The sequence below is a fragment of the Zeus faber genome, assembly GCF_960531495.2.
Source record: "Zeus faber genome assembly, chromosome: 12".
Taxonomy (NCBI): domain Eukaryota; kingdom Metazoa; phylum Chordata; class Actinopteri; order Zeiformes; family Zeidae; genus Zeus; species Zeus faber.
In genome coordinates, this window is record NC_137196.1 from 17,354,875 (window position 1) to 17,378,783 (window position 23,909).

The 23,909-nt window shown below is 45.7% G+C and overlaps 1 protein-coding gene across 1 annotated transcript; it reads left to right on the forward strand.

Annotated features, from left to right (window-relative positions):
- Positions 1 to 2,524: 2,524 nt before the first annotated feature.
- cables1 (Cdk5 and Abl enzyme substrate 1) lies at positions 2,525 to 22,154 on the forward strand (the record flags this gene model as incomplete). Its single annotated transcript, XM_080011029.1, has 10 exons — positions 2,525 to 3,111; positions 8,702 to 8,773; positions 8,916 to 9,008; positions 10,334 to 10,411; positions 13,657 to 13,762; positions 14,340 to 14,496; positions 15,799 to 15,902; positions 19,687 to 19,793; positions 20,395 to 20,602; positions 20,934 to 22,154. The coding sequence occupies 10 exons, from the start codon at positions 2,525 to 2,527 to the stop codon at positions 21,072 to 21,074; spliced, it is 1,653 nt and encodes a 550-aa protein (XP_079867155.1). The 3' UTR covers positions 21,075 to 22,154.
- Positions 22,155 to 23,909: the final 1,755 nt, after the last annotated feature.

Sequence of the window (23,909 nt, forward strand, 5' to 3'; positions counted from 1 at the left end):
AAAGTATTGTGATAAAGAAGATAAAGAAGATTTGTGATATAAAAAAAAAAACGACTCCCTTTCCCCAGGTCAGGATGCCTTAGATCATATTAAGCTTGAAAAATATCTCGAGACTTTGAACAGCGGTGGAAAACTCCAGCTTCAGACAATTAAAACCCTGCTACGTTTTTGCTCCGGCCTACGCACAGATCCAGCTGATTTCACTTATGAAACCTGGACCTGAGGCTAAATGACAAAAATCCACAGGGTGGACTCCAGGCCCGGTTCTGGACTGTAGATTTGATGTTATGTTAACGTGGGGACACAAATGACAGTTTTCTGGGATCCGGTGGAACACAGCATCATTTTCTGCCGTCTCTCGAACCCCATACGAAGTTGGAGCCCCGGAGGGGGGGAGGGGCATTTTGTGGGGCATTGCCCTCCATGCCCGGACCGAGAACCGCCCCTGGCGGACACAAAGTCCTGGAGTGGAATTTTTACTTTTTGACCCTGGAATTTTTTTCACCTCTGATTTTGAGTCATGAATGATGCATTTAATTGATTTAACAGCTGTAGGAGTCTAAGGATGGCTCACATGGAGGATCATATGAGTCGGGTAAACACCGATGAAATCCATCTGATGCTTTGAGCTATGCCCCATCTGTTTGGAATCAGTTAAAATACCAAATGTGCATCTTTTTTTTTTTTTTTCATCTCATTATGATTCTTATTATATGTTTTAAAAATGAATGCTCGCCCTATAATTCAAATGTAATTATAGTAATTTGAGTTTTATCTACCTGGCTCTTTTTCACAGCCTCCATTTTATCTAATACATGTCATTCTAACACAGCTGCCTAACACTGCTGCAACACCAGGAGTGGGGAAAAAAAAGATTGGAAGTCCAACAGAGACATCCAGTGGCAGGTTGTTTTTTCTTTGCTCCGGTTCTTTAACATATTCGTTACACATTTGGACTCTATTAAAACTCAATACTCAATACACAATAGCATGTAGGCCTTTTAGTTTTGTATACAGAGCAGATATCTACCGTACTCAATCGATTGATGAACAGCTGTTTTTTCCCTGACTGTCATACAAAATTAAAAGCGGTTAATGGGGTCAGTGTAGGTGTTTTAAGGCCCTAGTTGCCTTGTGGTTCATGAGTAGATAGATACCATCCTGGATACAAAGGCACCAAGCTTCAAAATACATGACACCTACAACGCTGACACCTTGGCCCTGCCGCCCACATTTTCAACCGGGTGTTGCTGGTGTGGTGTGTGGAGTGAGTGGATTTTCGGTGGACTCGCCTCCATTATAATGCCACCCCACACTGCTGCATGACTTATTAAACAAGGAGCATTAAAATAACTGAAGTGCGAACGTATCGCACTGAGAGAGTAGTTTGAAGGGGTGACCCTCGAAAGAAAACGGTCTTATTGACAAACCAACAAAGTTAAGACTGGATGTCAACTGTAAATGACATTTTGCAGGGAGGCCTTAGGACAAGGATAAAGGAGGCCCACTTCCACACACTAAATGCCAAATAGTTGCACGGCACAATAAGTGAGTTGTTCAAAAGTAACGAACCACCACGCTGTGGTGATCACCCAGAACCACTAGATGGAGGAGTCATCCACCGCCACAACAAGCGAACCGCGTTCAGACAGACAGGTGGCGCAGTTGGTGAAGACATGCTGACTTGCCCCGTTTTGGGAAATGTTGTATTTTTCAAAACAGACACAACCAGCCCCATGTACATGCACCGCACGACGCATAGAAATGCAAGTCGGGTATTGTAGATTTGGGTGCGTCCAAACGGGACTGCGTTGTTCTGTTTGTTGTTTTTTTTCGTTTTGTTTTTTTTTCTTCTATTAAGTTTAAGTCGCACATGTTCCTGAGTTGACAGTCTGAATTTAGGGAGGGCAATGGTTAAAAAAAAAAAAAGCTTTCTATTCGTCACGTGCATACATTATGTCATACAAATACAAATACGGTGCAGTGGAACGATAGGGGGGGGGGGGGGGGGGGCAAGGCATGAGAAGAAAAATAAAAGCATGATCACAAAAGAAATGCGTCAAAATATATGAAGAAAATATAATATTCCGACGTGCGTGCGTGCGTGCATGCGTGCGTGCACACACACCCACCCACCCACATGTACAGTGAAAATGAGAGGCATAATAATGTGATAAAACATTACGGTTATTATATGTATATATTTGAAATACCCCACGTATGTAGTTGTGGCGGACCCCGCCAGGGAGGGGGGGGGGGGGGGGGCACGCGTACCCGGGCAGGAGCAGAAACACCACACGCTTCCGTGCGCGCTGATTGGTCCGTTTCCCCCCTCGCGCTGCCACAATACTCAACACACGTGACCGCCCTGTTTTCAGCCAGTTGGGCGCGTGCACTTTAAAGACGGGGCCACTGGCGTCGCCGCCGTCCACCGACGCGCACACGCACACGCCTGACGCTCCCCCACCTGAGCTCCATGCCGCCGCGGTAGGAGCCGCCGAGTCGCCGGAGGAGGAGGCGGACCATGGCGGCTGCCGCCAGCAGCAGCACCCCCACCGTCGCCGCCGCCGCGCTGCAGCTCCGCCACTCCGCCGGCAGCGTCGAGCAGACGCGGAAACGCATCGACCCGAGGAGGCGGCAAGCGGCGCTGTCCTTCCTCAGCAATATCTCCCTGGACGGACGGCCGGTGCAGGATGACCCGGACAACCGGCCCGAGGAGGAGGAGGACCAGGCGGAGGGGAGGACTAGACCCGGCCCGGTGTCTCCGGAGCGCTGCGCGCAGGGGGCGGCCGCCGCATCGGCCGCCGCCGCCGCCGCCGCCCAGGCGCTCGCCGCCGCCGCGAACCAGGCGCTGCTCGCCAACACCCGGGCGAGCTTCGGGATGGCTCCTTCCACCGCGTCCCCGGGGTCCACGGAGCCCGAGGGGGACGCGTTCGGGCCCGCGATGTTCAGCTCGCCGTTCTCCGCGGTTCCAGCCGCGACCAGAGGGAGGCTGCAGACCTACACTCAGGGAATCCTGCCCTCAGCCTACTGCAGGCAAGCCCCCCAAAACTACTGCTGCCTGGAGGGAGGGCAGATAGCCAACTCTGCCATAGAGCTGCAGAGATCCAGGTGTGTGTGTGTGTGTGTGTGTGTGTTTGTGTGTGTGTGTGTGTGTGTGTGGTAAAAGTGGTAGTATATGCACATCGTGATTACAATTTACAAAGAAAACAGTTCAGGTGGTGCCATAGTGATCTGTGGGGATAATAGCGAATCACTGCTGAGCAATCTGAAATCAGCAGTTTAATCTGATCTCCAAAAATAAAAAGACTTTCCATCACAGTGTGATATGGACCTGGTTAAAAATATCAGTTTGTCCTATTAAACATACAATGAAGCAGATGGTACAGCACCCTTCTGAGGAGTCCTCACCTCTCAGATGTAATGACTGCTTTATTACCATTAATCTACAAAATGCTATTGGTGTCAACACACCTTAGAATGCGATGCAAATAAAATGAGTTTGTGTAATAATCTCATTATTGATTTAATATTCGCTTAATCGAGGAAAAAAAAGTATTTATATAACAACCTATAACAACAGTCTGTTTGGTTGCTATGTTCTTTTAGAAAAAAATACGGAAAAATCATCATCATAACAATTGAACATTAAAGAAAGGTATGCAGGCGATGACGGTAAAACTAATGTGAACTATTCCCCCATGTTGGCAGTGGCTGAAACACCAATGAATGAAAGTATCTCATCATTCATTAAGGAATAGTGTGCTTTCAGCGGCCTCACTTGTTCCGATGTTTTCACCGCTTTAACTTGTTTGCTTGCTTGTTTGTATGTGTTTTGTGAAGAGAAAGAGGCGCTTTGGAAAGTATAAGCGTTGTCTTTATGTCGACGCCAGACAATCGCCCTGTGTCCAGCGCTGCAGATGAAAGAGGGAAAGAGTTTCCCAGGGGATAGCGCGCTGCCGCCAGTCTCACTGGACTGCGGAGCCACCGTGAAGACTTCAGCTCCGACAGCTGTGGAGCCGGGCCTAGTTCAGTTCCCCCAGATAACCTCTGCATTTCAACAACCAGCTCTCTCTCTCTCTCTCACTCTCTGTCCCTCTCTTTCCTCCTGTCTCCTTCCTCTCTCCCCTTTGTCATTGTCTCGTGTATTCTAGTAGCCTATAAAATTATTTTTGGCCAACATCGCTCCAAAAAAAAAAAAAAAAAGCGAAAGAAAGAAAGCGGTGCACAGCTGCCGTCTCCTCTCCCCCGTAAGCGATTTCAACATCCTGTAACACTACACCCGTGTGTACCCACGCGCCATGCGTGATGGCAGCTCCGCGGTGCGCTTCTTTATGGTCGCGGTCGCTGCCCGGGAGGACAAACGGGGAACTGTGAGGAAGGCGACTCGCCGCAGCGGAGCACGCTGTCAGTGCCACTCGCCTAATGGCCCTCTCACCGTCAGGGCCTTCTGTCAGATCCTCTTCACCTCGGACTCCGCTGAGGGCCCTTCTCTTGGCCACTGCTGTGTGGCCGCGAAGCTGGCAAACTTCACGTGAAGCGTCCAGCGGGCTCACCTTCCAGACTTGATGCAAAGATTATTATCAACCCACACTCTCAAAGTTGTCAGAACCACATGCACAACATCACTTTTATCCATTAGACTATGTTGTTTGTCCGAATGATTGAGAGGCGGGGGTTGGGGACCGTGGCAGAGTGCTGCAAGGTAAGCTGATACAGTATAAATACTGAACGCTCGTTCTTGGAATGTCTTTGGAGGACATCCATGGCAACTCCTAGACGGCTGAGAAGCTACCTGTTGATGGAGAGTCGCTATATTCCGCTTGTGAGCAGACAGTTGCCTGAGCATTGCACAGAGCCTGGTTTGTTTTCTGAGGGCAGCTGGTGGAAACGTTTCCAGAGTCCTTCCTGGCTGGGAAAGGCAGGATGCCCTGGCTTTCTGAGAAACTGGCCGGCCCTCCCGCCTCTGTATTTTCTATCCATGGCTTCCTCTCCCAGGGGCACCAGAGACACGCTCTCCTCCTAAGACTTTTGGCCCCACTCCTGCCACTATTCAGGAAGTCACAGAGCTTCTGATGTGCTGCCAAAAGAGACCTTCTAAGGCCAAAACTGCCTCAAACTGCCATCCTCAATCTAATCCAAAGCGTTGAGACACTGGCTGGCCTTACACTCGGCTTTTTTTTTTCCTGTACTTTATAATGAATTCATCCTGAATAAGCATGTAATGGGCTGTGTTTTAAAAATAGCACACCTATTACCATCTGGCCTTGTCAGCCTGAGGTTTGTTTGGATCGCATTTTTTTTTCTGAACCCCCACTCACCAAACGCAGATGGTCTCGCAGAGTCTCCCCATGTACATTCTGTTGGGTTTTCAGCAGCTTTAAGGAAGTGCTAAAAAGCCACTTCATTTACGAGGCCAGTTTGGCACGAGCGAGCAGAATGTGCGGCTGGAAAAATAAAGGTAGCACAATCCAGCATAATGGCCGTTGGAGTTTTGTGTGATTGGATCACATCCTTCTGGTCATGAAGTTGATTGTTCTTGGGTTGAAGTCACAGTTGGCATAATCACAGGATTATATAAGAATGTGTTGTCCTGCCACTGGCTCTCAGCTGCCTGAGCTGTCAGCAGACGTTCCGAAACAAATTTGGGTGGAAGTCAACATCGTCAAAAATGGATTGATTACTTGAAAGAATAACATCATGACAAGACATTGTGACTTTCGACTCAACTGGAGCTGCATCTTATGCCGCATTCAAAATAGAAGCCACAGTTACATTTTCCACAGTGGAACTTGCTCTGTGGCTCGCCCTCAATAACCTACAGTACAGGGTCTTGCTATTTCGAGGGCGTGGCATTGTTTTTTCCCCGTTGCCAGGTTATATACAACACAACTATTTATGTTTTGATTATGCTTATGCTTATGTTGTAGACCACCCAAAGCAAATGAACCATTCTGTCACATGTGCTATCTAATAATACTCACATTTGTGATCAAATGGGTTTTATCATTCTTTTGTCATTTCTTGATAGAGATTGACGCTTTTTATTTAGATTGAATCATTACAATTACAAGTCTCATTTTTGTTTCAAGCCCTTCGGCTGTCAGAAGACATCTGGAGCACGACGTTTGTACCCACTGTGACAATAAAATGGAAGACAAAGCGTGGCAAGCTGCCAACTGGGCGTGCCCGCGCCTTGGTCGCCGCATAATATTCCAGTTCCTCAACTTCAACCTAATTACACCACCAACACCTTGGACAGGTTAAATACTGGGTCCTTTTGCTTTAAATGATTTGTGGATGGAAAGTTTGTCCAGCTGGAGTCAAAATATTTAATCCTCATGCAATCTGGATATCATTTATGAAACGCTCCTGGAACAAATTTATAACAAAATAATAACAAAATAGCTTGCGGGCCCATTGCTGGCGCATGCCCATCCCTTATTGATGCTGAGGAGTTGTATTACATGATAATTTAAGTTTTTGCTTTTTCTGATGCCTCTTTACAGTTCTTGTTCTTGCGGGGGCCTCATGTCGAGGAGCTGATTGATCCAGCCCTGGCTAGAAGCTTCAGCGCTGTGGCTGATGAGTAGCCCAGTCTGTGTTTTTGGTTCCAGGGCTTTGATGATATCTTTTAAAGAAAAACCAAAACACCACCTCCTGCGGTTGCTCATTCACAGTGGCTGGATAGAAGACCACGGTAGCACACCAGTGTGCTGTCGACCTGACCTTCACCTACCCATGTGTCACAAATATACACAGTTGGATATTAACAGTTGGAAAATATGAATGATCTGTATATTGTCAATATGAGTGCTCCAATGAATATACAATATTTTAACTTTGAAGTCCTTTGACACTAAAAGTTGAGGCACTATTAAAAAAAACAAAAGGCTGAAAGACAATAAGACATTCTTATTGCACTGACACAGTCACTACTGCTAAAGATCCATACTTTGTGTCTTGGTGACATTTTCTTTTGCTCTTGGTGACATGGTTTATGCTGCATATTTATGTTCTCAGGACAAATTTCACATGAATATACTGTATATCACGGATCCTTATCCAGCCTTTCTGCCTTTCTCTGAGGAATGTAGGGAGAAATCTCCAGAAAAAGCATAAATCACACTTCCTAGTCCGTCTGACCTTTAGCCAGAGGTCAACCCCCTGCATGAGGGCCCTTCCTTCTCATTCCAGGGGATGGATTATTGATGTCAACCGCTCAGTGTTCCATTTATTTAAACTTAACCGTTTAAGGTCTTCTTGCCAGATTTTGAATTGGAGCCTTTTTATGATTATTAGGGACGTAATGTACAGTAACCGAGCTGGAGCCACATTCTGAGCCTCCCGCACCGTGGCTTCTTCAACTGTCTAGCTCACCCCTGCAAACATTGTCATCCTATCGACTCCAGCACACAGGGTGTGTTAGTTTACCCCCGTGAGATCCTCAAGGGCAGAGTCATCTTCCGTTAATCTGTCCTCATGTTCTGTTGTTCATTCACCGGCCACTCTAGGAACCATCTGTTGTCTCCGCCGGCTGAAAGGTCCTGCGGAGAGAGGCGCTGGCGAGGTCAAGTGTCATTGTGCTGCGTTGTAGGCCGGTGAAAACGGAAGCCCCCCCCCCCCAGTCTGTTCAAATTCATGTCGTTGGCGTTGGATCGTATATGATCATGCGGCAGAAGCATACGTAGCAAGACTCACCAGCAAATACATTTATGGGAAAGACCCAGAGGAAGGATATTGCGGGATTTTGTAACTTGTGCAACGTTAAGTAGGGTCCGTTGTAGCGCCGCAGAGCTGGATTAAGTAGGTATTGTGGTTTTTGAACGGCACAGGCACCAGCAGACCCTACAATGCCGGGCTCACTTTTTGAGCTTCTTGTACACAAAGGGTTTCCATAGAGTTTGCCTGTTAAGCCGTGCAGCGGAAAGGTGAAATTAAAAGCCGTCTGTGATGAAACAGCGTTGTATGAGGAGCTTTCAAAGCCGTGTCCTTATCCGGTTACCGGCCTCGGCGTTCGGTCCGGGTGAAACACATAAATTCTGACGCACGATTCGGGGCGATCACTGACCACACAAACGCAGCGGTGTGGATCACTGGCAGCCGTGACCAGACGGGGCAGCTCCTCTTTCGAAATTAACCACGGAGCAGGGAACACAAGCCACAGTTTAACACCGTGCACTGGACCAGAGGGACACATGGCGTCTCACCCATTACCTTCTAATGGTTTATCCTCAGAGAATGGATGATCGGATGAACTTCCAGTTCCACCCAGTAAATCCATGTACTTAATGTTCCGCCTTAAATAGGCAAATGGGGAGTTAAGTTGACATTCTTTCCGTGTTTTGCTGTGTGCTGATTCCTAAGTTTATTCAGTCTGTGAGCCACACCGACCTCAATTTGTTAAAAAACGGAATGTGTCATGGAGCTGCCGTGACTGACTCTTGCCATTTAAAGACTTGATGTGAAATCCCGTTTCTATTACCACGCTTATATGTGCGGAACTTTGTCACAGCGTCATTCTGTTTACCGGTCGTACACGTACTGATTACAGCACACTACACATAAATGACCTTCATAAATGATTCAGTGATTAGCTCTGTTTTCTTGCCGATTCCTGCTATCTGGTCCTAATTTTCTTGAGTGTCTCGTGGGTCTAACTTATCACTTATAACCAACCTGTTTCCCTGCCCTTTTCCAGACGACGGCTCATCTCTCAGCGTTCCTCCCTGGAGACCTTGGAGGACATTGAGGAGAACGCTCCTCTGCGCAGGTGCTTGTACCCCACAGGAACATCACTCATTTTACTGACTTTGTGCTTTGTCCACAGGGGCATTTGGTCTTTTGTCATTTACCATAATTCGACTGACACGGTTTCCCTGTTATGACGCCCCATGTCCGGTGTACTCTTCTAGATGCCGAACCCTATCGGGTTCACCTCGACCAAAGAGCTTCAAGAAGGTCCACTTCATCAAGAACATGAGGCAACACGATATGCGCAATGGAAGGTATGAGGGCAAACAGGGCCATCCTTTTTGCCAATACACACTGTCAATGGATAATGGCAGGTTGCCCCCAGTCAATGAGCAGCCATTCCGCTGTTTCTCAGGTTACAAGCCCAGTCCCCGTCCAAGCAGGACTAAGCTGTTTTGTAGCTTGTAGCTTATGACTAATTGATCAGATGTAATGGCCTATGGATTCTTGGCAATGCAAGACATTTGCGATCCTGTCCATTGCCACACCTATGACCCGTTGCACCGTCGCACCTTTATTATCTGCTTGTATCTCTTTTGATATATATTTTTTTATCGCCGTTTTCTTATTTGATCAATGTGACAAATCCTGGATGGCACGCTAAAGTCTGAAATCATATCTGAATTACACAAAATATCAAACTTTTCAGCTTCCAAACTGGTGCATGTCACTCACTTGACCTGATGACCCGAGCACAGAGAGCCTAACAGCCCCGGTGGTTTTTACTGTAAGATTTATTTTTGCTTTCATTTTTTAAAGCAAAAGCGTAGAAATGATGGAAATGAGTCAAGGCTTGTATATAGACAGGGACAGGAGAACTACTAACAATGAACTGTCTTCAGATACATATTTTAATTGGCGGTATTTGACTATTTGGAGATGCAGGGTCTGGGTTCTATGTTGTGAGTGAAACAAATATAAAGGAATATATTTTTCTGCAAAGTATTTCTTTTGAGTTTGGCCCTTTACTGAGTCCACATTCTGGACGCATTTTATTTGGGTATTTGGGTGGTTACAGTTAACCAAACCGAGCCTGTGAAAGTCGTCGTTTCGTCTGGATAATCAGCATAGCATATGATAAGTGCCGTTTCTTAAATTAGACACCGATAGATTCAAATGGGCTGTAGCTTTGGCCTCGTATCCATTAGTGTAATTGAAGCGGTTAAAAGGTAAGCAGCCTTTTGCGCACGATTAAGTAATCGCCCCCGTAATCAACTACAGTCAGGTTTTGTGACTCAGGTGTTGTTTGATGGTGTGAGAGTCCGATTACAGCAATTTAAAAAGATCCATTTTTTCCAAACCTTTTTAAAAACTGTTTTTTTGTGCCCCCACCGCCACCACCGCCACCACCACCACCACCACCACCAACACCTCCACCACCGCCACCACATCACCCGTGCACTGTTCAGAAACAGTTCACACTCGTAGTGGAAGAAACATAGTCGCACACTCACACTGACGTCTCACCGCGTTGTCCCTTTTCCAGTTGTTTGACTTGACGCTCTCTCCAGATTAACCTGTAGATCTCTGTAGATAGATGTTAATTAGCCTATTTGCCATTTTTTTGTTGTTTTTATAGGATAGTCCTTATCAGTGCCAGAAGATCCTTCTATAGTGTATTTTCTGTCCTGCCCTATCGAGATTGTAGCCAAACAGGGTATGTATCCTACAGCATGCCAAACTATACTTTATTTCTCCCGCATGCGCTCACTTTCCCTTTGTCCTTTTTAAAAATATATATATATTTACATCCTTTTTCTCTCTGATGTGCTCTCGTGGTACATTTTTAAGGGCTGGTTTTGGTGTAAACTTTTTTTTTTTTAACCCTCAAATTACAACGAACTACAATTACTTGGTTTTTATTTAAAGTCGGACCGAAATTGAAACAGCAATATTTTCTCCCTTGACTTATAACTTGACTCAACTTTACTTACGTTATGATCCGTCCCTTCACTTTGAGGAAGAAATGTCTCATGTATAAAAGGTAAAAATTGATATGTCTATTTACCCATTCGATCTCAGTCGGATCGTGTTTTCAGGTTCTCATGATATCACTGGACACGCTCAGTCACATCCAGTCCATCAGATCAATGCTTTTTCAAAACTGTACCTGTCGCTTAAAAGTCACCTCATCAAACTAAAGAAAACATTATTAGTCATTCAGAAATCACAAAATGTTGCGAGATTTCTTTTTTACGATATATAAAGTTCAGACTGATTTATGATTTCGGTCCGCCTTTAAAAGACAATGGGGGGGGGGCATTGGGCTCTAGAGGATTTATCTCTGTTCGTGTATCTTATAAAGCGGTCGTGGGCCTGATGCTTATTGTTCTCATTTTCGTTTTCTCTTCATTTTGGCTCCTGACGGCTTCGGGATACTCATCCCTCTCGTTTTAATTTGCCTCATTTATGTCCGTTGCAACTGTCGCTGGCTTTGCCGTCGTTTCTTTTTTTTTTTTTTTTTTTTTTTTATCCACCCCTCCTGCCGTTCCTCCTTATCTATAGGATCTCCCAACTGTAGCACCACCCAACTGCTTCCTTAGTGCGCTCTTGTCATTTGTTGTGCAATGGCGGAAGACTGCCATCTTTCCACGGTGTCAGTTAATGTTTTGGGTGCACAAAGATATTAAAGTTTGTTATTAACTCGGTTTGTCTATCTCATCGCCCGGGGTTGCAGATCACTTTTTCTTGGCAGCCAAAAAGGGAAGAAGTGTTCTGGCTCTTCCACGGAGAACGTGCTCCGTGTTATGGGAAGCGGCGGCAGATCTCACGGCGACCAGACTCCCACCTGCAGCGCCGGCGACACGTACGCCCGGCCCGCTTGGCCTTGGCCCTGACGCTCCGCGGTCACGTGCGCGATGGCCTGTTTTGGAGGAAGTAAAAGAGAAAGGGAGTAGATAAACACGGCCGAGCACAATGGGCAGAAAGAAAAGCACGGCGCTGGGGGGCTTTGCTGGGGGAGCATAGAGGCTCGATCCGTGCGTGGAATTTCCTAAGCCGGCCAAATGGAGTGAGGTGAGGGGTTAATGAACCCCCCCCAGCGCTCTCCAGTGCGCACGCGTTTGACCGTTCGGCCGCACTAATTGACCGTTTACAGTCAGAGTCAAATGCCGGGACTTCAAAATGACGTTTCCCTTCCAGGAAACTCTGCCAGACTTTCTGCGCCAAACGCCTGATGGTCACTCAAAATTGTGTTTTTTTTTTTTGTTTTTTTTTTGTTTTTGTTTTTTTAATGATTCTCAAACCACAGTAATTGTATTATCTAGTTCCTGTCACTCCTGCTCTATATTTATTATATTTGTTCGCTACGTTGCTCATTGTAGGGCAGTGATTCAATTATATCCCTAATTAACTCAGTCCTCCAGAGTAAAGGAAATCCTTGGTGCTGTAGACGCCACTTATCAAGTCATTTTTTTGTCGTCGGACCTTTTCCAGTCCTTGAAAGCAGGCATTTGTAGGCCTGGTTTCACCTTAACTCGCCCGGTGTCTGACGTAGAAGGTGCTCCTTACTCCGCCACTAACGCTGGAATGTTTGCAGTTCGTAATTGTTTACTCTGCATGCTCCTCGGCAACCTCCGCTTCTTAACTGCAATTTCCTTTTCCTGCTCCCCCTCTCACCATGCTCAAGTGGAACCTTTTATTTTCTGACCCGCTTTAGAGGAAAAGCCCTCCGCTTGGAAAGCTTTTTAGTCTCTCTTCCCTTTCATTACTTTTTCTTTTCTTTCTTTTTTTTTTTTTTTTGTTCATCTCATCCTCCACGATTCTTTGATTTGTCAACCGCCTGTGATCCGGCATGTCTGTGATGCAACTGTCAACAATATGTGTCCTGATGCACCCCTCTGCCCCCGAACAAACTCTGTTTTCAACACGAGGGATTGGCTGCGAACGTCACCTCAACCCTCGCAGTGGATGTGAGGGCACACCCTTTCCCTGTGTCTTCATTAAAAAGTATTTGATGTGATTATATGATTCCGATTTAAAGCCATATTCAGTTAGGTTTTATCTCGAAGGGGAGCTGCCACAATTATTATATGCCAACATATAATATCTATCCTGATCACAATTAGTTGCGCACATTGTGATGTTTTTTTTGTAAAATGGTTGGATTCAACAATCATATGTTTCTATCCAAATTGAAGGAGGATTTTTTTTGCAATAAATACAATGTGAATTAGGCGCACTTACATCAGTTGGGTCTTCCTGAATTGTTTATACAACAATGTCACTCGATGGTTCTCATGCAGTAGTTAGACCTATAATATCACTCTGTCATGACGTGATACTGTGATAGAGCCATAAATAAGATGAAGAAAGACACTGACAATCACAACTGTTTGCCTGACGATCAATCGCCGGCTCAAGTTTCATGATGCTGACAGCCCTACTTCGAAGGTTATCCCAATTTAAAATAATACACAAATTAATCTCAAGCGAGGTATTACTCTCCTCTCCTGTTTCTTCTTCTTCTTCTTCTTCTTCTTCTTCTTCCTCCTCCTCCGTGGCAGCCTCTACCGGACCGCCAGCACCGTCTGTCCCGTGCGCGCCGCGTTGAGTCTTTTGTTTCCTCCTTCGGGCTGCTAGCGACTCTCCCCGAGCAGTATGGCATGGAAGCATTTTAAAAACGCGCGAGCTGCAGGACCCTCGTGTCCTGGCAGAATGAAACCAAACCCTGCCCCCCTGCTCCCCAGGGCGCACTTGGTTTACGATTGCCCCTGAAAACACGGCCAAGGCGACAGGTAGTTACACAATCTCAGATCAATAGCCGGGGGGGATCCTTTTTTTTTTTTTTTTTAAGAAACATGGGTGTAGTAGGGGTGACGGTGACGGTGTCGTCAGAACACCGGGAGGTACGGGAAGAGAGGAGAAACTCCAGCGGGCGCTTAAACACCTTGTGCCCCACAGGGACATAAAGCTGGAGGGGGGCCGACAGCGGCACCCGTCGGGCGGCGTCAGCGCCAAGGAGATGGTGATCGGCCTGGAGGGGGTGGAGCTGGGAGCCGATGGGAAGGTGAGGCCACGATCACAGGTTTGTGTGTCGTGAGCGTGGATCGATCGCCGTCATGGGCGGAGCGGTTCATCGATCGATCGGTTAATCGTTTGACTTGTCGATGCCATTCATTCAGACCGTAAAACGCGAGGTACGGAGGAACAAAATGACTGCAAATGCTCGCCAAAGGCTTTTTTTAACTTACAGTACATCTAGAATGTTTTTGAATGCTTTTGAGGTTTTTTTTACCCGGGAGTCCCCTCAAGAGTTTTGATTTGACAATGTGGATGGAAGAAAAGTTACATTTTGGTTAAGCTGTATATGGTACATTGTGATCATTTGTTTTACATGAAACATCAGTAAACCAACTATTAAATTCCAAAAGTTAAACTCGATGAATTTCCTTTGCGTTAATCTGCTTTTTTGCCGTCTGATATACCTGTAGTTGAGGTGGGGCTTGTGTGCTTTGTGGAGTTGGCTCTCCTTAATCTCTGGGAGGCAGTGTACCGAGACAGTGTTTATGAAAGCGTTCTTCCCCTCAGCCTCTCTGGTTCTGCCTGTTTTAACGCCATATTCACACCCTTCACCCCCACCCCAGACCGTGTCCTACACCCAGTTCCTGTACCCCACCAACGTGCTGGGCGGCAGGAGGAACACCATCGACTCCACCTCGTCCTTCTCCCAGTCTCGCAACGCCAGCCACCGCAGCCTGAGCCTGGGCCGCGCCAACAGCAACCAGAGCAGCCTGGACACAGGTACAGCACCTACCCGGACTGCAGGGGGCCGCAGGTCACTTCCGACTTTACCCATCGTGCATTTTGTTCCGTCTCTTCACTTTGGAAAAGGAGGAGGAAAAAAGGTGGATGCTGGTATTTCTATTCCTCCTTGTTTCTCCTTTCTGCAAAACTGATGAAATCATCACCTTCTAAAAACTAAGTCGGCTATAGGATATTCACCTCACTGACCAACAGACCCTCCCGTTATTCCCTTGAAATGTTGGCAAAACCCCAAAAAATGAACTCCCTTATCTCTTCTTACTTTAATGAGCAGCGGTGGAAAAGAGTCGTCATATCCTATATTTAGATAGAACCATGAATACTCTCAGAAAGCAGCACTCGGATTACATGTAGAAGTCCTCCATTCATCAGTTGGAATTTTATCAAAAGTCCTTGACATTTGATATCATCAACTATTATACTGTATATACTATTATATATATATATATATATATATATATATATATATACTACTAAGTCACTAGCAGATTGTGTCGCTCGCGTGATAAAACATTTGAGTGAAAATAAATAGCACATGCAGATGTAGTACTGTAGTAGTGGTATGCACATGTAATTAAAGAAAAGAGATTTTCCCCAAAAAAAAGGAAAACCAAGTCCCCAAGTCAAATACATGAGTAGAAATAATATGGTACAATCCACTATTCCAATATTGTACCGGGGGTTCGTCTCTCTCTTTCTTTCTCTTTCTCTCCAGCACCTGACGTAGTAGCTTTTGGGATGACTCTTCTTGTTCTGTGGCCATACATAATGATGTCCACACACACGTTTGTTCTCTCCATAAACATAGTGCTTTACCGCCTGTTTATTCTCACGGGTGCGAGTATCACAAGCATTACACAGTCCTGTCTCACACACGGAAGACAAACGGAGGGACGCAACTGGTTTAATACGCCGAAAAACCAAAATAAACACATTCCTCTTCGAGATGAACCCGTAACTGGCAGCTCACAACATTTTTTTTTTTCACGACCAAGCAAAAATAAACACAGATGGCCTTCCTCCGAGTCTGCAGCAGCTCATGGCCTGTGAATTGCAACTTGAATTACTCAAGCTCCCCGAGACTCCCCGTTACAAATCAGGGATTTGTTTGGAAACTGAAGATTAGATTTGCTCTTGTTTGGGAGTCTTTCTTTTTTTTTTTTTTTTTTTTTAATTGAATCAGGCCCGACTCGCCAGACGCTGGTCCTCGACTGCGTGAATGTTTTGGAAACGTCCGTTCTCCGCTCTGATCCGTCCGTCTCCGCTCTGCTGCCGTTTCAGGCAACGATCTGGTGGACTTTCGGGAGTACGACCCCAATCTGCTGGACGACCCCCAGTGGCCCTGTGGGAAGCACAAGAGAGTGCTTATCTTCCCCTCCTACATGGTGAGAACACGCTCCACTAACAACAATAACAACAACAACAACAACAACAACAACTGCACAGTTCGGCCTCTTGAGAGTCCAATGGAAATGTTTTGGTGCGGGAGTCAGTCTACTTTGACCCGTTTCAGCGATGTCATTTTTAGCCCTCTAGTGTCAACAATGGCTTTTCGATTCAGGTATACGCCGCACAATTGCAAATGATGTCATAAATGAGACCAGCAGAAGGGGGTAAAAAAAGTGTCTAAAAAAAAAACAAAAAACACAAGACTTTAAATATATGGCTCTAAAGCCCCTGGTTATATCTTCACGCAGGCAGGGCGCATTCTGCGTTGCAGTACTCTCAGAAACCACGTGTGGCGCTAGAGAGAAAGTACCGTGATCTCCCATCGCTTCCAATGCATTTCCGGGAAACGCCCCCCTCGCGCTCCTCACGCCAAGTCCCAAAATCTCGGTGGCCCTCAGGTCCCCACGCGCCATGGCATCCCACGCTCCCTCGCGCTTGGGGCAGGTGTAAACCCGGCTTGACTCACTGCGGAAAGCTGAATATGTCATGGAATCTCTCGCAGAGACCCAGGACAGCTGCATCTTCCATTTTGTGCGGCGATACTGATGTTGATTCAGCAAAAAAACATGTTGGATTAAGACATTTTGTGTGTCTTCGTTTCTTATGTGGCAATGATGGTAATTCCTTAAAGTAAATTCAAACTGTATCAGAAAGAAAGTTATAAGCGTCAGTTCCCCGGAATCCAATGACATGCACCACTTAACGCTGACATTAGAATGAGCCTAAAATTAGCCAATTAGTGTAGATACTACAATTCTGCTACTACATTGCTCTGTGTTAATAACGCCAAAGGTTTAATTTGTTTCATTAATCTCCGCGGACTTTCACCGTTGCTCCAGCCGGTCCCGGCGAAATTCGGTGAGAATTTAGGATTCCTCCACCTGGACATTGTGTGTTAAAACAGCCTGTATGTGGACGGGAGCCAGAAGAATCTGTCAGAGCGTTCTAATCAGCAAAGTCATTGGCCCGTACTCTCGCTCTCTCTCTCGCTCTCGCTCGTCCCCCGGTCTGGAGTCAGATAAATGCATTAACCGTGTAATGGCCGTTTAGCGGTCCCTTCACAGTCCCTTCCCCCTGCAAAGAACAGTTGTCTGTCGTGCTTTGGCGGAGGATGAACCCCCCCGATTCTCCAGTCGTCCTTCACTTGGCTGTGTTTTCCTTACGGAGCCCAGCGGAACGCACGACAACAGCAAGGGTTGAAATCGAGTCGGGCGCGGTGGGCCGGGGCCGCGGCGGCGCGGCGCGCGTGTCCCCCTCGCCCTCTCTTCCTCTCCTCCCGCCGCCGAGCCCCGGCGTCCGACTCACAATGGCGATTGTGCTTTTCCGGAGGAGTCGAACCGGTCGGTTCCGCACGTCTCGCTCCAGGGGACAAACAAAGGAAACGCAGAGCGCCAGACTTTGACTGTCTGCTCTTTGTAGACTTACAGGTTGCGCAAAGGAGCAGAAGGAGTTTTGAACCAAATGTGGAACTTCCGATGCGTCACAACAGCTCTTTAATATGAATTGTTAATACTACATCTGGATTAAAACGCTAGTAGTAATAATAAATATAGCTGCACGCGCAGTACACAGGGTCCAGTTTATTTGTTTTTGTAAAGTGTTGCAGTTTTTTGGTTTCTGTGAAATGCATCACAATTTACTTAACTTACAAACATCAAACATGGTGGAGTTACGTCGTGGAGTGACGTGCATAGCACTTCTTTTTAAATATTGTGATTAACCTTGAGGATTGGATTTTTGGACAATTTCTTCTTTATTGTCTCACATTTTCGGCAATTTTTCGGCATCTGGAACAATAACAAAAACAAACTTTGTAATTACTTTTCACAACATTAATAATAAATACATGTTATTTTATAATCATTACAAATACAAGTTAATTGTAATTACTACTTCATAGTATTTTTTCTGTTAGTGATGTACAATTGCAAAATTCAGTTTAATAGATTACTTGTCTATATTTTAATGGTTTCTTTCAAACAACGGTTTATTTTTTTTTCTTTAAACCAGACCATGTCATTGTTATAACTAACCTTACTGTGTGTAAGTACATGTGCAGTCTCAGTGACGGCCGGTAACGTTGTGTCTCGTATTTCAAGTTCAGGTTCAAGTTCAAGTTCAAGAGATTAACGATAGCAGTCATACTTACGTCAGTTTAGTGGTGACTTTGTTTCCTTGGATTACATTACAAGTTGCGTGTCCATGAAATACAAAAACGTTGTGGTATTTCTGTGAGTAATTACCATTGCTCTATTTTTCCGACGGCTCGCTTAACTTATTTTCATGAATCTTACTTTCATGAAAGTAATGGGGACCAAAGACATAAAATATCAATTGAACAGATCCACAGACATCTACCAGCTAGGAAGGTACACAAAATACACTCGTAAACGTATAGTTTGTATTTTGTGTACGTATATATAATGTATAGTTCTCTAACCACTACAGAGTGACGGAGTGTACACCGCACACTGGACGCGGTGCCAATGGACATTCTGAATTGTAACCTCCCCATTCATAATACAGAGTATGATGACGTTATAAAGCGTCTTACTCTAAACCCCATGTCGTTCATTTTGTTTACAAACAGTGACGTGTCGGTCAAGCACCACCAGCTGAATACTTGGGGTTGTTCGGTTTTTCACTAATATCTGCTCAGTATGTGGGTCGATTTGGATGAAATTTCCACCACGAGGTCCTTGTGACGTACCCGTTTAAACGACACTTCAACAATGTTCGTAGCTTTTGACATTCTTGTGTTCCAGATACTTTTAGCCGGGTTGGACATATTTTGGCGTGAAATGCATTGGACCGCGTTTTTGACATGGATCAAATGTGATCGTTTTTTCATTCATTTCTGCTCCGTATGTGGATCGATTTGGGAGAAACTTCAACCACGAGGTTCAATCCACATACCGTTATACCGTTACCGTTATACTGTTATTCTGAAGCAAGAACATGTGCAGGATGGTAAAACATGTTCACATAAGTGCGTTTGTTTCAAGCTGATAAAGCACTAAATTATGGAGCTTATGACAATTCTGAAGGTGTTGAGATGAGACAAGAAAACACTTCACACTCCACTTCAGGAATTCTGGAAGTTAGTCACGGACAGAGAATATTAAAAACGACTCCAATAAATGTATTTCCTTTAAGAAATTTAAAATATCCTTTTTTTTTTTTTTTTGCGTTAATGATGCTGTGATCACAAATCACTATCAATTCTGTGGAATTCGGCACAATCTTCGATACCAAAGTAGTTTATCTCCTCACTGATCTGTGAGCCAAATAATGACTAAACCTCAAAACAATGGTATAAGTGTAATTCAGTATGTATGATAGTTATATCTTTATTAAAAGGCTTTTTTTTTTGTTATTTAAAGCAGTATCTACTAAAACTCACTATTTCAAGAAAAATAAAGTAGAGATATACATTTTTTTAAACGATAACAGAGCCTTGCCACACTTAAATCACACGTCACACTTTTTTTAAGCCACAGTAAAAAATAGAAAAAGAGAAAAAACCTCAAGTTAGCCCATGATGGGTGTATTCCCATGTTTCCACCGGACTCGCCTCCCTGCGCTCACCCTCTCGGCGTCTCACTCTGAGTCCGCGCAACTCAACCCGGCGCCGCGGAGGGCGTGGCGCTCGGTGCAATGGTGACCCGGCCTCTCCCGGCTTCATTTATTTATTTATTTATTTATTTTTCACTCCTTCAGACCACGGTCATCGAGTACGTGAAGCCCTCCGACCTCAAGAAGGACATGAACGAGACCTTCAAAGAGAAGTTCCCCCACATCAGGCTGACGCTCAGCAAAATCAGGAGGTACGCCGGGGACGGGGGCTCCGCCGCCCGGAAACTCAAGTGCGTTTGCAGTGTGCGGCAGGGCCGAGGGTTGGGTAGTTTCGAAATCTTGGAAAACGATATCCAGGCGGCCCTTTTGAAGAAATGCCTCTGTTTACTTCCCTCTCTTTTTAACACAAACAACTTGCGTCAAATATGTTTACAAATAGTTAGCGAACATTCATCGCGCTCAGTTTCGTTGCTTATTTCCCAGAGCGTCTGGTACCCAATGGAATTATCCTCCGTGTTTTACTGAACGCATCACGTTCCTAAAGTAAATAATACAGTCTGACGTCGTCGGCCCTGAGTGTTGATCGCAGTCTCTGCGTTTTCGCCAAAGCCGCAGCTGAAGAACGACGCCGGTGACGTGACGTGGCGGTAAAAAGAGGACGCGTTGTTAAAATCAACGGTAAAAGAAAAAAAATAAAATAAAATCAGCGCTGGAATGATGTTGTTTATCACAGAGAGGCGAAGACTCTGAAGGGTCTCCACCTCGAGGCTGAGTCCAGTCAGGGCCTCCGACTCGAGCGCCGGCCTGTCGCGGTGATGCTCTCCTCTCTCTCTCCTCCGTCCCTCCGTGCAGCCTGAAGAGGGAGATCAGGAAGCTGGCGCAGGACGAGTGCAGCTACGAGGAGCCCACCGTCGCCATGGCGTTCGTCTACTTTGAGAAGCTGGTGCTCCAGGGGAAGCTCAACAAGCAGAACCGCAAGCTCTGCGCCGGAGCCTGCGTCCTCCTGGCCGCCAAGATCGGAAACGACCTCAAGAAGCACGAGGTCAAGCTGCTGATCGACGTGAGTCTCCCTCGGAGGTCGCTCTATTTTAGGCTCCGCCGGCCGCCGCCTCGTGCCAGTATCTGATCAGCCAATCACCCGGCTCGGCGCATACACACGGCGGAGGCGGCCTAAAGTCGTGGTCAAAGAACGCCGGTGTTCTTTAACCCGAACCTTATTTTTCGAACTGCAGCTATTTCGAGCCCCAAACGGTGACTAAGGCAACCAGATTTATTCCTCCACTCCCGGAAATCAGAATCACAATGAAACACCAGCGTGTAGCCGCTGCTTCTGTACAACCTCTTATATGATTTCTTTGTTTATTTCCCTTTTTTCTTTTTTTACTCCTCAGAAATTGGAGGAGAGGTTCCGCATGAACCGCAGGGAGCTCATCGCCTTCGAGTTCCCGGTGCTCGTGGCCCTGGAATTCAACCTGCATCTTCCAGAGCACGAGATCATGCCGCACTACAGACGCCTCCTGCAGGCCTCCTAGCGTCGGTGCACATCAGGGGAGCGGCCGCCCCGGCCCTCCTCCTGATCCTCCTCCTCCTCCTCCTCCTTCCCCTGATCCTCCTCCTCCTCCTCCTCCGTCACTACTCCTCCTCCTGATCCTCCTCCCGATCCTCCTCCTCCTCCATCACTACTCCTCCTCCTCTTTCCTTCTCAGAGACCTGAGATCTGCCAAAGGAATGCACATTTCCTCTTGTTTTCTACATTCTGAAGACATCTCTTCTCTTTTATCGACGCTCAAAGAGCAAATGAATTGGGGTTTGTTTTTTTTTTCTAGCTTGTTTCAAACGTTCTGGTCTTTTCACTCTCACTCTTTTGTATATTTGAGAACTCTTGGGGATGAAGGTTGTTGGCGAAAGAAATCGACTTTGAACCCGGGGGATGATTGTCCTTTCCTTTTTCTTCCTCATCTCCTTCTTTCGTCCTCGTCCTTCTCACAAAACCGTGGCATGGTTGTTGCCTTCTGACTTGCATAAAACATTTGGAACTCCGCCTCCTTTTTTTTTTTTTTTTTTCTTTTCTTTTCGGCGGATGGCTTTGGCTGGACTGTTATTTCTTCCCGGAGACTTCTCCTTTTGCAAGTCATCCTCACCCCCGGCCTCCACAAAAAGTGCAATTTTCTCACTACTGCAAGACATGAGACGAGTGGGGGAGGGGTTATTTTAAGCCTTCGTGTTTTGGAACCAACCTGGAAAAAAATAAGCTGTATATTTTAAGTTTGAATGGCTTTTTTTTTTTTTTCCTTCTTCTTTTCTTTCCAATCATTTTCCACTCGGCACTATCCACCATCTGCATGGAATTTAGCGTCATGTTTTGAATGAAAGTACTTTGCAGAAAAAATGGGGTTTGCTATATTTCTAGTACAACTAGGCTGATACTGCTGGACTTGTTTTCTACCTGTAAAATGCTTGCTTTTCTTTCTTTCCTTTTTTTTTTAGGAACAAAGGAGACTGTAACCCTCTCCTACGAGTTTGTCATTTCCCGTGCTCTACGTTAGAGTGTATTAACGGCACATTTACGGTGCTCAAACCTGGGGGTCGGGCGGGGTCGTCGTTCTAGAAAGCTGTACAAAGATGTGCAAAGATGCCATTGAACCAACGATCGGGATTTGGTTTGGGAAGAGTTAACGGGTTAGAAGAACCTTTAAACACCCGAAATGACCTTGTCAGATTCGGGGGGGGGGGGCGTAGCAGTGGGTGCAAGGGACTAACAAGGATCCATTTAGTATCAAAACCTTTTTTGAGTATAACTTGAATTACAACTTTCAAAATCAAACCGGTTTCCGGATGAAAAAAAGGAAAACGACGACGATTGCTTTTTCAACGTGACCAATTAGGATCGAAGAATTCCACCATGTTGTTGCCAAATGTTGGGCAGGTACCTCAAGCTGATTTTTTTTTTTATTTTTTTTTTTTGTATTCCAGTAACTTGATTGAAGAAGAAAAAAAAAATGTTTGAAAATGTTTTGGGACTGAACTGAACTATGTAGCTTCACACAGAACCGTAGGGTATTAACAAGGCCACTGAATCAGGGAGGACGGCCTACTTGACATTTAACAATAAGAATGTATTCACGACTGCTGAAAGGTATTGATATATCCTCTTTGAAAGTGATCAATAAGACTTAAAAACCAAATTGTGATTTTGAAAGGCGACACGTTTTGCCGAATTTAAAAGGTGAAGTTTGTTTTCGAGCTGAAGCTCCGTCGGCGAGCCCAAAGATTTCACTCGGAGGTACACACACCTAAAGAAGAGCTTTTTTTTTTTTGTTTTTGTTTTTTTTCCCGAAGAGATCTCCTCGGGGCGACGCTCATTATGTGTGTTTGTAAATAAATCCGCGTTGCTTGTTCAATAAAACAAGAATCTTAACAGAAAAGCTCCCCGCGTGGACCTGGTCTGTGAGAGAATGAATACGAGTTCAGACAATATCTCGCTCCAGTCAGGGGACACGCTTAGAATATGATTTTAACTTTTACCTGCTGGGTTAAAGTGCTCCATGTGTCATTTAACATTAGGAAACAATGTTTATTCTACAAGGGGCTGGGCCCATTGTTGCTATGACCTATAACAGCGGGCACTGAGCTGCATCGAGAAAATAGACGGCCCTAAAATTTTAACCTCTGTGAGTGCCCTGTGAATCGGACCCTCCCGTTCTTTCATTGCATTCATTTGAACAGTAGTCTAATTTTATTCAAGTTCAAGTGATTACGACATACGGTCATACATACAACCGAAGGTGTAGCAATTGTGCAATAGGGGTGGGGGCTCTGTTGGAGCATAAGTGAGGGGGGGGAGAAATATATTATAAAATTTGTATAATCATTTGTATACCACTTGAAAAACAATAAAGACTACTTATCATCTAATTTAAAAAATGACCAAAAAACTGAATATATCTAGCTGGGTACAGTATCTCAGCTTCGCCACACAGACTAAATCGTCCGGGGCCGTCGACCCGATGGCCCCGCGGTTCTGATGCAATCCGAGAGCGCTCTTTCTCAGAGAGAGAAATAAACGGCGGAGGGAGGGAGGAAGCGTCCCCGCGTTCCTGACACGTATCCAATGTAAACAAGGTCAACAGTCACGCCAGTCTCGTGCTGCCATCAAAACAAACAGGCCGGGGCCGGAGCGGTGGCCACGCGGCATGCGTGGCTTAGTCCCCTCCATTGACTCCCTAATTCCCCCCTCGCAGCCTCATAAAGGGGGCTATTGACAGCCCTTCCTGAGCCCTGCGCGCACATAAGTGACCCCTCATTGTGAAAATATGTGTACCGTCGTTCGCTCCATCCATTCTATCGGCCTTTCCCTTTTAAAAAAA